The sequence below is a fragment of the Tympanuchus pallidicinctus genome, unplaced genomic scaffold, assembly GCF_026119805.1.
Source record: "Tympanuchus pallidicinctus isolate F22 unplaced genomic scaffold, pur_lepc_1.0 scaffold3, whole genome shotgun sequence".
NCBI classification, from domain to species: Eukaryota; Metazoa; Chordata; class Aves; order Galliformes; family Phasianidae; genus Tympanuchus; species Tympanuchus pallidicinctus.
The window spans coordinates 26,009,296-26,025,242 of NW_026294747.1; the positions used below are offsets into that span (position 1 = coordinate 26,009,296).

Below are 15,947 nucleotides of genomic sequence, written 5' to 3' on the forward strand. Positions count from 1 at the left end.
TGCCATTCTTACCTGATTGTCTTTAATTAAGGGAGCAAAGTATGAATGAAGAAGAGACCTCTAATCGTGCAACGCAATATTCACAAGAAGAATGAGAGACTGCCAAGATCTAATTATTTGCCATCATTGGTGCGTTGCTACTCTCAGTGGACAACTGTGTGCAAAATTACTAAGCCATAACCTCATGGCATGTGTGGGAGTGTGTGCTGCAGAACCGTCTTTTGTTGTTTTATCATAGATATTTAGAGTACTTACAGTTAATTGGTAGGCTGTGACCAATTTTAATGGTTTTAATAATGAAACAAAAAGTATGCAGAAGTGAAAATTCAGTAAAATGTCGTATAAATGCATATGGATTACTTTATTCCTTCCTTCATGTCTGTACTTCACAATTAGAACTCGTGGGACAAGGGTGGATTAGACAAGTGGCAATTTTTGTATGCCCTCTGCTGAAAGAACCAAATGGTGTATATGCATATCTACGTGTACAAAAGACACATAGATATATAGTAGAAGGAAATATAGTAGAAGGAAAAGAAGAAGGAGAAAATGTGTTCTAGGAAAAAAAGAATAGAAAACCCTATCATATACACAATATAGATGTGTTCAATAATAAACATGAACACACAAGTCCACTATGGCCATTTTTGTGAAAAACACTTCACTGAAAAAATCCACATTGGACATTCAACAGTCATGCTGCTGAACCAGTAAATGAGAAGAAAGACAGAAAGCAAAGTTCAGCTCGTCAGACTGATATACACTGCTAGCATTCAAAGAAACTCATTTCAACACTGACATTCCTGCCTCCATCCTCCCCTCCATACTGACCCAAACTCTGCACTCTCAGAAGCTGAGTTTGGAGATATTTTTTATTAATAATAATTTCATGAGAGAAAACACTTCCTGAATAAGTGTGATAGCATACTGAATACACAGTCCAAGCTTCATAACTGAAAACTTTCCTTTACAGTATGTAACTATATTGTAAGTATAGTATGTAACTATATGCCATGGGTCATCATCCATGATTTCTGCAGCTTCATATCTGCTATATAAACCAGGAAGTGTTAACTGGAAAGAGGAAACCAATGTAAACTTCTATGTGATTTGCCTCTTGGTGCTGATGCTTTAACTGGAGAGGCTGCAGAGCTGAGGACATTCCTCATTCGTGAGCCTGATGTTTTTTCCAGATCAACCTTCAACAAATTCTGACAGCTAAAAAAAGACACACAGTAAAGGCTGACCCCAAGGCATTAAATGGCAGCATTCAGCTGGCAAACAAAGCCTTCCCCTATGCCCCCACACACTAAACTTTAGCAGGAGTGTACCTACGGCTTCATAATCGGCCAGCTCCAGCCTAGCTTTGTTCTGCATGGTCCGTTTGCAAAGATAGATGGCTAAAGGGAGAAACAGAACAGAAAACAATTACAGACAGATTATTAGTACAAGATCTTGAAAAAAACACAAACCTCCACAATCTTCTCATCTGAAGGCAACATAAGCCAAGGAATGAAAGGGCTGAATACCCAGCTGACATTATGTGCTAGCAATCAGAGAGGCCTTAAACATCTGGGACATCTCATTTAAAAGTGCTGAGAGTTGATGCCTGGTCCTAACAAGATGTCTGAGAAAGACACAATTACTTCTGGTGCTGGTAAAAGATTTAGCATTAGCAACCTGTTCCCCTCAGCACTTTGGAAAAAATTCCTTCAAAAGCGAGCAGCCTTGTATATCTCTGCATCTCCTTGTCTCTTAAAGAATAATTAAGAAAAAATAAATCAAGATATTGAAATGATAAGATATTTTAGAAATACAGGCTGGATCATAGAAGTATAACTTGAGCAAGTTTTTATTTGCTCCATCCACTTATTTTGTACATTTCAAACAACTGAGAAAAACTCTCACCCATTTCACCATACACAAACACTGCAGAAATTGGTGCGAGCTGGGATTCAGAGGGTACCTAACCAGTTCCAGGCTACCTTCTGGGATTGGCTCAGCTGGACTGTCAGCACAGCCCATTTCCGCTGAAGGCTGAAACAAAATATGCACACCCGGGGTATACAGTCAGACATGATGCATAAAAAAGATCCAATTCTCTCATTTCGTGATGAAATCCTGGAGTGAATTGCATAGATTTCCCTGCCTTTTGCCTTCTTTTTGTACTGCAGGGCCAGGTAAAGATTAGCCAACAGTGCACCAAACTGGCATGGGGCAGAAGGCAAAGCATCCTCGATAGAAAAGAACATTTTTCAGAAATGTTTGGGTTTTCTTTGAAAACCATGGGATTTTGATTTGCACATAAATACGATTTTCTGGCACTTCCATGAATGTTTTTCATTGGGAACCTCATCATCTATGTAAAATACGACAAAAAACAGTGATATTTGTGTTATTTTCCTCAATGCCATTCCTGTAATTTTAACATCCTTATAACAAGCCAACATTATGCATGATAACCAGAGCTGATTGGGTCAAATATATTTGTTTCTATACTTCTCAAAAGCAGCTTTACCTGGAAGACTAATAATAATACCAAATAAACTGAGAGTCTTGCAGTACTTCTCCACACAAGGCAGTGACCTGCCATTAGCAAGTTCATTGCTGTCCTGTGAGCAGTTCTGTGCAAATAACAAAAGTATGAAGAGCTGCTGGGATTTCAGTTTTATTTGGGTCTACTGCTAATTTGGGATTAACTCCTGGGAAGACTCCATCTGCACAGACCCCTGATATGCAGAGGCTGATTATAAGCATATGTTAGAGATTTCTGGGATAGATGAAAATCTGTCACTACAGGGTTCAGAGCTAATGCAGTCGCAGCTCATCCAGCTGTGGGTTGGCTCATGTGGGGCTTGATTTGAGGTGTACTGTTCCACCCAATGCCTTTGCTGCACAACAGCCAGACAGTGGAACCCAGTTATTGAACAAACACCATAGGCAGAAACACAACCTCCCTCTTCAGGCTGTTACTCTGATATTTACAAAAAATACATTTGGTATGGTTCAGACACATATATGGTGACTGTTTGTAAAATCTGGAAGCCATTTTACAAACAATGAACAGCATTTTGTCCTAAGCAGTCCCCTCACTGGGATAAACATATAAGTCTGCATTAGCTTCCCTGCAGTGGAAGACTGCAAATGAACTATCACACGACAGACAGCATTGCAAGTTACTTTCCCATCCTGTCAAACGACTCTCAGAATCCGGAATGATGAATAATTATTACTTGGGAAAGAAAAAAATGATTATTCAGGGAGGAGTTATAAACTGATCTTAGATTATGAGGTATTTCAAAAGAAGCATTTCCAGAAGCTCCTGCTTTATGGGCACACACATGGATTCACTTCCTGTTTGAGTGCCACACCAGGATGCATCAATTGATTTTATCATTCAGCTGTGAAAGAAGAGTAGTTCTGGAAGAGACAGCAATATTGCACGGAGACAGCTAAAGATAACAATACTGACATATTTTCTTTATGTATTATCACTGTCTGCAGGCATTCACACATCTAATACCCCATGTTACAGTTTATTAGCTCATAAAGCACACTCAGTTTTCTCTTTTTACCAGCTAGAAGCTGGTAATCTTAAATTAAAAAAAAAAAAAAGTCTGATGTCATGCACCACAGAAGCTTAGCTACGGGATGCCATCAGTTATATACTGATGTATTGATCAGCCAGACAAGTGCCCAAATGAGGTAACTTTTTATTGATCAACATATCAAATTCAGCTACAGATCAAAGCATGCTCTCCTACAAAAGCCATACTGATATTATTTAAGATTCCCACAGTGCAATATTCTGCTTGCCATAAATCCTGCTGAAACGAACAGAGCTACTGGAGAATGAAGGCAACAGTATGTGAAATCCTGGCCCTGCTGAACTTGTCAGCTGAAGGACAATTTCTTCCATCACAAACTTTCTGTACTAGCTTTCTGCAATGAAATAATTATGCTCTCACCATAATCTGTGTTTTCTGGCTCCCAGCAGTTTGAAGGCCAAAAGTATGGTGCCTAAGAAACAACATAAGCATTTTCATAATTTAAGAGATGAAAAGCAAATCAGATGCAGAAAAATTGTTAAATACAAAAAGAATTACACATCTACAACCCAGTCTCTATTCACAGGGGAAGGAAACAATGCTACAGTTCTCAGTAAAATTGACGATGCTTTTTCAGAAAGGTATCCTCTCTAACATTCCTCACTGCAGGTAGAAACATTGCAGTTCTGATTGAAGACATCTACCCTGATGGCATTTTAGACACTCCTTCCTTCTCATCTGAATACAGACTCCTTACTCTCTATCATCAGAACTTCCTCTTTCCCCAGGAATTCCCAGGCACCCAGATTTATTTACTTACTTATTTACATAGGACAATGAGAAAATCTTTGAGGCCTTTTATATACGCCACAGGCCAACTTGCTATTTTTGGAGTGGCTTCCAGTTTGATTGATAGCCAACAAAACAATTCACTTCAAAATCAATCAGACATAAGAGCTCAAAACTCAGCTGATTAAGGTCATTCTGAAAGCAGAAGTCCTGCTAAGCTTTCTGGTTTGGTTTTCTATCCAAGTCTGCATATTGCAGTTGCTATAATTAATTACAAGATATTACTACATCTGGTTGTATCTCAGTTTTGACATGAATGAAAAATAATGTCCTTGTGACCACACAAATTACAGAACACTGTTTTGCATTAGTGATGCAATTCCACAAAAATGCATAGGACATTTACACACATACGAAAACTATTCCCTGCACCAATGTACAGTGAGAAAACTCAGAGGGATCAAACAGCACTTGGTTCAATACACTGCACTGATATATATCTCCTGAACTTCACAAGATGATGAGCTACTCTTAAAGAGGGGACTGATGTCAAGGTAGAAAGTGTCAAGTAATGGAAAGTGGAGTAATGGAAAAGAAAAACGATCCTATCAGCTTATTTTTGCAGAAAAGGTCTGAGGAGAATTGTTGCAGGAAATGACAACAGGCAAACAGTAAACACAATTGCAGGAAAAGATAAGGGGAGAGAAAAAAAAGTCAATAAGCAGTCAAAACAATTTGATGATGTAGTTTACACAGGCTTAAAATAAGAAATTAAATGATACTCTGCTTTTGAAACCTGGCACTGGATTATTTGAGAATTAAACTTCCTATGGTATCACAAAAACACAATTAAACAGGCAATCAGCATTGCCCCTGCTTCTGCCAAGCCTTGTACAACCAGAATAGTAGGACTCAGTAAAAAGCAAGAGAACTGTCATGAAAAATAGCCTGAGTGAGCCAGGTAATCAGAAGGTGGGCAGAGATACGCTTAGGTCTGTGATCTCCCTGTTCATTTTTTGTTGTTGTTGCTGTTGTTGTTTTTTTCCCTGTTCCCTGTGCCATTGGTCTCGTGTGATAACAATACCACATTAGGAATGGGACTGTGAGCATCAGCAGCAGCAGCAGATGCAAAGATGAGAACATGCTTTTCAAATAAAAACTAAAAAAGAAAAAACAAATGGAAAGGGAAAAATGGTGCGGTGAATAGAAGAGAGGTCACAGGAAAGATAAGGAAGCTGACAGAGATCAATTAACAGAAAAATACAAATTTAACCAGCAAGATTAAACAACAGGACAATAGTTTTGAACTTACTGCTTCTTTTAAAGTTACACAATCTGTCTAAAAGGAGTTATTGCAGCACTCACACCAGTTATCTAGGAGTTTGATAGCAGCAAGTTTTGAAAAGGACACTGAACTCAAGCACCGGATGCTTTAAAAACTGAACATATCTGGAGGCACAGAGACAACGAGGGATAGAAGTGTCCCAGCTTAAATAGCTGCCAAGGTTAGGCATTCTTTGTAACAGAGCCAAAGGCTGAAGCAAGCCCCCTCCTACACCAACCTGTAACCAGAAGCAGATTAGAAGTATGAACTTTCCACTGCGCCGGAGCTCAAATGTCTGATTCCAAAGTTTGCTCTGGTCCACTTCGGACAGGAGAGTGGATACTCAATTTTGTGCTAATAGAGAACAGCAGAAAGGGACACACAAGCAAGGCAGAGGGCTCACCAACCTGAAAGCGATAGAACGTCCCATCATCTTTCAGGGTAAGGACATGGTCTGAGATTGGAAACACATAACCCTGTGCAGCAATAAGACTTCCCAAGTGTATTGCTTCCCCTGTTAAACAGTAGAAAAAGAGAGAAAAAAGAGGAGATGTCAGGATGATACGCCCTGCACAACCCTCTGCTTTCAGCAGCAGGGCCATGGATGAGTCACAGCATGACCTCACATGCATAAGCCATGTTTCAATCACACTTCATCCATACACCTTTCAATGAAATCATGCAAAGCAGAAAGCAGCCTTAAAATATAGATGAAAGTCCCTAGATGCAGCCTTCACCACTACAGCAGCTAGGGAGGGACATTTTATAGGGGCATGTAGCAACAGGACTAGGGGAAATGGCTTTAAACTGGAAAAGGATAGATTTTGACTAGATATCAGGAAGAAATTCTTTACTGTGAGGGTAGTGAGACACTGGAACAGATTGCCCAGTGAAAACGTGCGTGTCTCCTCTCTGGAGGCTTTCAAGGCCAGGCTGGATGGGGCTTTGTGCAACCTGGTCTAGACGGAGGTGTCCCTGTTTCTAGCAGGGGGGGTTGGAACACATGATCTTAAAGATCCCTTCCAACCCAAACCATTCTATGAGTTTATGATTTGCACATACTTTCAACAGATCTCAGCTGTCAAAAGCTGCATCTACTGTCTCAGACTTGCAAAATACACATTAGATTATCACATGTGCCCAGGCAGATAATAAATCCATGGTCTGCAGCTGAAATTCAGGTTTGGACTTGACTGGACTCACAAGAAGAAATGTGTGTAGAAAATTGCCCTGAGTGAGTCGATGTGGCCTCTACTCCTATCCTACATAGTGACAGCAGAAGCAGACTGCAAAATGAAATGTTGATTTTTATTTTTTTTTTGTCTTTACAGGAAAGCAAAAGAAACTTCTGGGCCTGAACAAGGCCTTTTTATCCCCATAGCTCTCAACCATTTGAAAGGTGATTTTGATTTTGGTTTATCTGAAGTGTGAACTATTTGGACTGTGCCCAAACACCGATCACAGTTTATGGCTCATTATCCATTTACCTAGCTGCCACGATAAATCACCATCTGATCCCATACTGGTGTCTGTATCATCCTTGGCCACCGTGTACTGTCAGTTGCGGCTATCCTTCTCCACACCAGGGAGTCCTGTCACTACATTCGCCCATTTAGTCACATATCTACCAAATTTCTTTCTGAGTCTGGGAACAGCCTTAGAATACATCAGGCTTTCTTAGGTAGCAACAATTTCACAGACACGCTAGGACTCCTACAAAGTGCTTTCTGTGCGCTGTAGCTGTAAGATATTAGATTTAATTATGTTGCTGATTCTTATCTGCTCTCCTTCTTCCCACCAAATATTTAAATCAACCTTGTTATTCTACTCTTTACACTCTGCAGTGAAGTAGTACATACTCTTTTATGGCACAAAAATAGTACAGCTGAAACGTCTGTTAATTCCCAGCCATGGTTCACTTTACCTTGATCCTCAATGCTGAGGTTCTTCATAAGCCACTGCACAATATCAGCACCTGCAAAATAAAATCAATAAATAAATGGGAAAAAAGAAGGCATTGAATACTGAGACCAAGAAGTTTTTGAGAGTCCTAGAGAAAGATAACATTGAGATGAGGTAAAAAAGAACTTTTATGCATTTATTATCCATTTTCCTTTTTATCTCTCCTGAGGTTTCAAATTGTTTTTGCTTTCTGTGCCGCACTATAATTATATACTCATTGGTAGGTACTAACCCCAAGTGCCAGAGGAGATTTCCTACACTCTAAGTCAACTGCTACTCTAATGGTTTCATGTAACTTCTTCTCTCCTGGTTATGTTTCTCTCACTTCAGCATATAGAATATATCCTTGACGTGGTTCCCACCACATCCTTATCTCCAAATTGGAGGAGTGTGAATCTGAAGGGAGGATGACCCCTTAGATAAGAAATTGGTTGAAAGGCTGCAGACAGGGTGGTCATCAATGGCTCTATATCCAGGTGGAGGCTGGTAAAGAGCGGCATCCCCTATGGGTCTGTCTTGGGACTGGTGCTCTTTAACATCTTTATCAATTACATTGACGAAGCAATCGAGTGCACCCTCAGCAAGTTTGCTGATGACACCAAGCTGAATGGTGTGGTTGACACGGTGGAAGGAAAGGATGCCATTCAGAGGGACCTCCACAGACTTGAAAGGTGGGCCCAGGTGAACCTAATGAGGTTCAACGTGGCAAAGTGCAAGGTTTTGCACTTTGGCCAGAGGAATCCCAGGCATTTATACAGACTGTCCTTGAGAGTAGCCCTGCAGAGAAGAACCTGGGGGTCCTGATGGGTGAAAAACTTAGCATGAGCCAGCAGTGTGCTCTTGCATCTGAGAAAGCAAATGGTATCCTGGGCTCCATCAGAAGAGGGGTGGCCAGCAGGGACAGGGAGGAGATTGTCCCCCTCTACTCTGCTCTTGTGAGCCCCCATCTGGAGTACTGTGTCCAGGTCTGGAGCCCCCATACAAGAAAGACAGAGAGCTGTTGGAGAAGGTCCAGAGAAGAGCCACAGAGATGAGGGGGCTGGAGCACCTTCATTACAAAGACAGGCTGAGGGAGCCGGGCTTGTTCAGCCTGGAGAAAAGAAGGCTGCAGGGTGACCTCATTACAGTCTTTCAATACCTAAAGGGAGCCTACAAACAGGAGGGGAATCAACTCTTTGAAGGGGTAGATAACTACAGGACAAGGGGAAATGGTTTTAAGTTCAGGGAGGGAAGATCTAGATTGGATGTCAGGGGGAAGTTCTTTATTCTGAGAGTCGTGAGGTACTGGAACAGGCTGCCCAGAGAGGTTGTGGATGCCTCATTCCTAGAGATGTTCAAGGCCAGGTTGGATGGGGCCCTGGGCAACGTGGTCTAGTATTAAATGTAGAGGTTGGTGGCCCTGTATGTGGCAGGGAGATTCATGATCCTTGAGGTTTCCTTCCAATCCAGGCCATTCTGTGATTCTGTGATATAGGGAGTTTTGTTTCTGAAAGTACTATCCAGCAAGGAGATGAAGGATCATTTATTGGCACCTGGCATCTTTAATGTCAGGACAATCATACAGAAACGTGGAACTGAGTTATCAGCCAAACAAAGAGCTAAAAATTTAGTTTGTTTCAAAGACAAGCAGCAGCTTGTCTTTGTGCCTACTGATCCCTTCTTCGTCCCCTGGCACTCAGGAACTCAGTTGACCCACAGCCAGTCACACAACAGAACCCCAGTAAAACACATTTTGACTAATTTACAGCCTTACAAATTTCAGAGTCCTAGCTGAGTACTGCTTTAGCTCATTTCTGCATACCCTGCATAAACTAAGCGTGCATATATAATAAATAGGAAAGAAACTGGCAATCTTTTCACTAAAATTACTGTACATGATTGAACATTAGAATGCCTCTAGAATTGACTCTCACCCATAAAATGTGGCACTTTATTCTCTAGTGCAATAAGCCACATTTTTAGTGAGCTCTGATTTGTCCATGGACAACATTCTGTGCATTCAATACACAGAAGATTTGCTTGGGATTTTATTGGCAGACACAGTGCTAGCTGAAAAATACATAGGAAAATGTTTGGAGTTCATAACTGTTGTTTTGACATACTTGTTAATAAAACTTTCAACTTTATAAACATGGATGCTGCCTTCTGCAAAACAAAAATAGCCTAAAGGTACAACAAACACTTGGGGTTAGAAAATCATTTCAAGAAGACTGAAATCGAAGCCTTCTGTATCGTTGGAAACAAAACATCACAATTTGCTGTCTTGGCTGAAGGTAAACCAGAATCGTTCTTGGTTTTTTTTTTTTTTTTTTTTTTTTTTTGTTTGTTTGTTTGTTTGTTTTTCATATCCCAAACTAATAAGTCCACTGGTTTCCCTGATTTTGGTCTCAGACTACAGGTCTGCAGTACTCTCTTAGTCATTTCATTCCCAAATGATGCGACAGCTCATATCTGAACATCTTTTAGAGTAGTTAATTCATTGTCTTGCTGAAGGGAGGTGAATTCCAATCAGTCCCTTTCCAAATATACAGGATACTTAACAAAGATTAACTCTCCATAGAATGATCATATTCTACTTGAATTTATTCAATTTTAATCAAACTGCAATCAAGCATTTAAACAATGCTGAAAGCTGCTACACCAATCTTTCTTGTCGCTGTTAAGATTAACAAATAAAGGTTTGACTCAGTCAGAACTACTGTGATCAGTCACTCCAGAATATAAGCAACATTAGAGATCAAGGATTTTAATTTGTCTCTTAAAAACATGAAGTCATTCCTGAATGTTGCCAAGAGCCTGGAAGATTTTATAGCTGTTCTCCAGTTGTCCTGAGGCAGACAGATTATCTTTCTGCTGAGTTTGCTGAACCATTATTTATCACCTGCCAAGACTGATTACTCACCCTCGGGACAATGACAAGTCTTTCCTTCCTCTGTTAATTACTGTCATCATTAATAGCCATGTCACTAATTAATATTCAATCATAATGAAAACTTCACTGCCATCTCCTACAACACCTTCAACTTTTAGGGTTAACCTCACATTGGCTTTGCTTTTCCTTGTGTCTGGTTCTATCCCTGCAAAGTAGTTTTGCCTATCTATAAACTATTTATGTCCTTTCTCAAATAAGAAGTTAAATCTATACTTTTAAGGTGGTGGAGATATGACTGAATCCTTTACAAGATCCTCCACTTTCAGATCAAAACACAGATGCTTTATCTGTAAATTTTCATGAAAATTTCTTCTTAATCTTCCTGTAGATTAGGCCTGACTGAGTCTCCACATAATTCACCTTCCCAAAAAGATCTTCTTTGGCTAATTTTCACATTCCACATTTCATGAGTGCTTCCAGAGGACCTAACAGAAACCCTCAACCATGACACATTTCCACTAAACACTAACAGCACATTTGAGATCTTCTGAAAACAGATGGTTTTCACAATATAAAGTATTGCTGGATCTAGGTAGAGGAATGGTTTGCACATCCTCTGCGCTGTTTGCTAGGTATTCCATATTTTCTCCAGATCTGTATGCTTAATTCAAGGGTAATCAACAGTCTGAGAACATCTATTTCCTACCCACCTGTTAGGAAATGTATTCCCATTGCTTTAGGCTTTTCTTTGAAGCTGAGGTAGATGAAGTTGCTTAACACCAAAAGAATAGTTATCACCTTATGCTCAAACAGATTCACAATGACCATTTTTTCCACCTACCTGGTTTTGAGACAGAGTAGCAGTTTTATATTTCCTGCTATTTTCTCCTTTTCTGTTCAGCCTCAGTGATCCCATAATAGTAGCTAGTGTTCTCAGAAGGCCATCGCCTGTCAACATGACAAACGACTGGCCAGCCATAGAAAAATAAATTAAAAAAAACTTCACATGGTGTGAGGCCACTGGCAAGATGCAGTTAATGAGGTGAGTCACCACCACTGTAATCGATACCTTTCCTACTCAACCTAAATTGTTCTAGCTTTTCCAGAAAATCCAGGGCTTACACAGAAAATGTAGACCCACTCATAATCAGATTTGCCCATCTTCTACAAACTATGTGAAATAGCAGAAGAACCCAGAATGATGAACCCTCCTCCAGCAGTTTTTAAAGATTTTTTGCTTGGAGTGGAGGCTGCTCCTCTGAGTAAAGAACTGTTATGGAATAATTTGTCATATATATACAACCTACAGTAACAGACGTTTGATTTCTTGGTTATTTCCTCACTACTTTTTCCAAAGCTAGTGGAACCCTAATGCTCTCTGAATATATTTTGATGTTTGTTTTTTTTAATTATTTTTTTTTAAATAACATGAAAAAATGTGAAACGTGCAGATTCTCCCTATATAATATCTACACTCTCTATGACACACTAAATGAGCAAACAAACTGCATGCCTCTGGTTTGTCATCTACAAACTCAAGGTTTGGACAGTATTTCCATGCAAGGCTAAAAAAAGTGTTCTTTCTGTCACTTCCTTCTTGAAAATAGATGAGCCCATTTTAACACCAATTTTTCCAAATGATTTGCTCCTGAACACAGATCAATCCTAAAATATTCCTAGCAAAAAATGTAAGACTGAAAAAGTTCACAAGCAGTCAAGTAGGCATAGAAGAATACCTGCCCAGGTACAAGAGCAGTCCCTCAAGTCCCTGCTTTCTATTGTGGTGTGTCACAGTAGTGGCAATCACACCGACAAATTGTGTGCTAATTTTTCAATTTTTTTCTCCCTCCAACAGCACAAAGTCCTTGTAAGTCTACAAACAGAAAGCTAATTAACTACCCACACTTTCATCATTGAGTTTGCAAAAATAAACAAAGGAGCATCACCCACGGTAAAGGACAAAACAGTTTCATATGAAATTTCTCAAGGTCTTTAGCACTCCTTGCTGCTAGTTTTATCACACAGAGCCCCCAATCACTGCCACAGTATCTTCATCTTTTACAATACCGGAATTTAAAAAAATAATAAGAAAGAAAGAAATATCTGGTTCTTTTTGTAATGTTGTGTTAAAAATACTGGGGAAACACTTTATAGAAGCTGCCCATGATACACACACAATGTACTGATGTAAAAAAGCAACACTCAGCAGCTGACTCAGAAAATGTGGTAATAGCAGCTCTCCTCCATCAGCATGTGGTAATTGCACCACTCAGTGTCAGCAAGGAGCATCATCAAAGCTACAACAGCTTTGAGCTCCTACCAATAGCAATTTCCCTTTAGACCATACTCACTTTAAATCTTGTTCGTGAATTATTAACAGCCGTTAGCAGCAGGACTGTTACCTGCTTTTGACCGGAGCAGTTAAATTTTTTAAGGGCCCTTTATTTTTGTTCATCTCAGCTTTTGAGTGCCAGAACTTACAATTCATTTTTCTTGTAATAAAAAACTGAAAAATGTAATACTTGTGTGAAGCAAGAGCGTTGCTTGCTGCACAATGGCAAAGCAGTACACGAAAATAAGTTGCACAGGCTGATTAAACAGCAACAAGGACAGAAGATGTGCAAATTTAATGGGTTCAGAATCTGCAGATCCTCTGACTTTTCCTGACAAGTGTGGATCACTGATCGTAGTGGTCAGGCTGATATGCTATTCCAACCAGCTCCTCATCTCTTCTCTGCCCTTTTACTGTTCTGTGCAGAAAGCTATACTCCATGCTTGTCTACTTACAACAATTACCAGTATTTCAGAAAGGAATCCCAGAATAGCATTCCAACCAATGTAGGTTTTTGTATGTTGTTTTTGAACTTTAGAAGCACGCCATACCTCTATTGCATGAGTGGCCATGGATGAATAAACAAAATGCTGTAAATCTGACCACAGACTTACCAAAATTGTACGATAATGATCAGCTCTGACGCTTGGCTCTTGCTTGTCCCTGTCACAAGGTCCTGAAGCAAAAATTAACAGCGAGCCTACCAATACCTTGTTTCACAAAAGGGAGCAGCAATTCAGGCTCTCGGCCGCAACACATGGGCTTGGCATTTAAGGACAAGAGGCAGAGAAAACCTTCCAGGGGAAAGCAATGCCACAAGCTCACCCTGCCGGACTGTGATTTGGAAGGACTCTTCCTTCCCCCAGTGAGTCAGGTTAGCAAAGTACACATACTGTTGTCACTCGGACTTGCATGGGCTAACCCACCTGAGAATGTGGGCCAGTCAGGTCTCAGGGGTATCAGGGCCAGGCTGCTCCTGCCACAGCACTGCCCACCTGCAAAATGGGCCAGCTTTACCAGATGTGAATGTGAGCAGCACAAGTTACACCAGGCTTTGAGCTTTTGAGCTTTCAGCACCCTTCTACCAACAGAGGGACACGGCCAGCTGAGAGCAGCGGATTCAAAGCAAGCACGCTCCAGCTGCATTAGTAAGGCCCTGCTTCTGAGCCTTGTAATGGACACACACATTAATCCTGGTGGAAGATGTCTGCCAGCATGGCTTAACCCACGTCTTCAAATGGAAAAAGTGCAGCACCAGCAAAAGGACTCCTTCCAGATGACCTGCACTGACATGAAGCACTCAGCCACACGCCAACACCAGCCTCATTTTTACCCTGTGTTGGAGCTGCAGCGCTGCAGCAGGGTGGGTCCAGGCCTCACACCTGGCAGCTCCAGCTCCTCACACTCGCTGGCACCCCGTTACCCCACGCAGTGCTTGAACCTCAGGAACGACTCTTTGCTGTGCCCAGCACTCCTGACCCTGACTCGCTCACTGAGATGTGCACCCAGTCCTCCTGTAACAGCCACAAAGATGGGTATGATGCCTTGAGAGCCATTATAAAGGTACACGAGAGGCAGAAAAACAGCATTCCTGGTCTCCCAGCAGCAATAGCGACGCACGTAATAGTTCCAGAAGTTACCTCATTTTACAAATCGCTAAGAACTGTAGCTGCAACTTTATACCTGCAATTCATCACACGTTTACAGCTGCTTTTCAGGCTGCTCTGCCTTTACATTCCTGGAGCTACTGAAGGTGCCTGGCTTTGTGCCACACAGCAGTGCTCAGACACTGCTTCTCGAGCTGTCAAAACAGCTCAGCAACAGAACAGCCAGGGAAGCAACTCCAAGTGGTGCTGGAACCAGGGCTTTTGAAGGTTCCCGTGTCAGATCTTGTTGGGGCTGCAATGTTTTTACTGTGACACAATTCACGTGCACAGTCTTTAAATCAAAGGCAATCCCTCCATCATTTCAATCATACATTAGCATTTTTAATAGTAAATTTTCCCCTGATGGAAAGGGGAAGATCAATAAAGCGTAGAGCTGGCCGATGTATTTGAGCATGGAATTATCAGGTTTCTCCGCACTGTGTCTTCACTCCCAAAGTTTCAAACATTGTCAGATGAGGATCCTCCTTGCCCACACCAGCACTGTAACAGTTTCCCTACAGAGGTGCAAATGCCACTGACTCATGCAAGGCAGTACAGTGCACCTCAAGCTACAGAATGTTAACAGTTCTGTTACTATGTTTACCTGCTAGGAAATCTGACCTTGTTGCCCTTACATGAGATGCTCCCATGAATTTTGGCAGGGATGCTGCTGGCAGAACTCAATGTTTCAGGCCATGACAAATATTTATTTCACAAAATCACACTCTTCTGTGTTAACTATGGCAACGTTACTGTCTCTCTTACAGGCAAGGACAATTAGCAGCATCAAATTTTCTAAGAAACCAGCTTTGTTCTGACACATTGCTACTCCTTTCCATGCCATTCTCCAGGACAAGCTGTGACAACATGCGGTGCTGTAGTAACAGCTTCATTCCCTGAAATTACCCAACATCAGTGGCTCTTTTCCCTTCAGGAGTTCCGTGTACTGACACCGAACCAACGAGCTCTGTGCACCCCCCCTTTGCCTGCCAGGCCTTTCAGTACACAAAGCAGGGTGTGCCAGACAGCAGCTGTCCTCACAGCCCCTCTGCACTGGTGCTGCAGTTAGCTGGGACAGTTCTCCAGCAGGATTAAGGCTGCACGTAGCTTTTGACCAATGGTAACTCCATATAAATTATGATCAATAGCAACTGCTGGCTGTTTATTTAGGGCCATGCTAAATGAAGAGGTTGTAATTTAGCATGGCTCCTGAAGCCTTATGCTAAAGGTGTTTGCATTGGCACAGAACACCCGGCAGCTGGGACTGGCACCAGCTCCTTCCTGCATCTCAGATACAGGCATTTATCAGGGTAAATTTAAAATTTGTTTAAAACATATCAGCAAGCAACTGTCAGAATTCATACATAATTAACTTCCAAGTTCAAAATATGTAAACCATTTGTTCTTTCCTGTGCTTGATGGATTTCCTAGGAGTGCACATAGCAACAGAAGCAGTAAAATCAACATCCAGATT

General features: G+C 41.1%; 1 protein-coding gene across 8 annotated transcripts in view; it reads right to left on the bottom strand.

Annotated features, from left to right (window-relative positions):
• Nucleotides 1-15,947, bottom strand: part of RGS6 (regulator of G protein signaling 6) — a 231,979-nt gene that overhangs the window by 53,224 nt on the left and 162,808 nt on the right. For all 8 annotated transcript variants that reach the window (XR_008209171.1, XR_008209172.1, XM_052693953.1 and 5 more), the window contains 4 exons: nucleotides 7,586-7,636; nucleotides 6,069-6,175; nucleotides 3,969-4,020; nucleotides 1,336-1,400 (listed from right to left, as the gene is read on the bottom strand). Coding sequence is in view for 6 of the 8 variants with exons in the window: in XM_052693953.1 (XP_052549913.1) it covers nucleotides 1,336-1,400; nucleotides 3,969-4,020; nucleotides 6,069-6,175; nucleotides 7,586-7,636 (275 nt within the window). In the remaining 2 variants the exon portion in view is untranslated. The remainder of the gene's footprint in view (nucleotides 1-1,335; nucleotides 1,401-3,968; nucleotides 4,021-6,068; nucleotides 6,176-7,585; nucleotides 7,637-15,947) is intronic.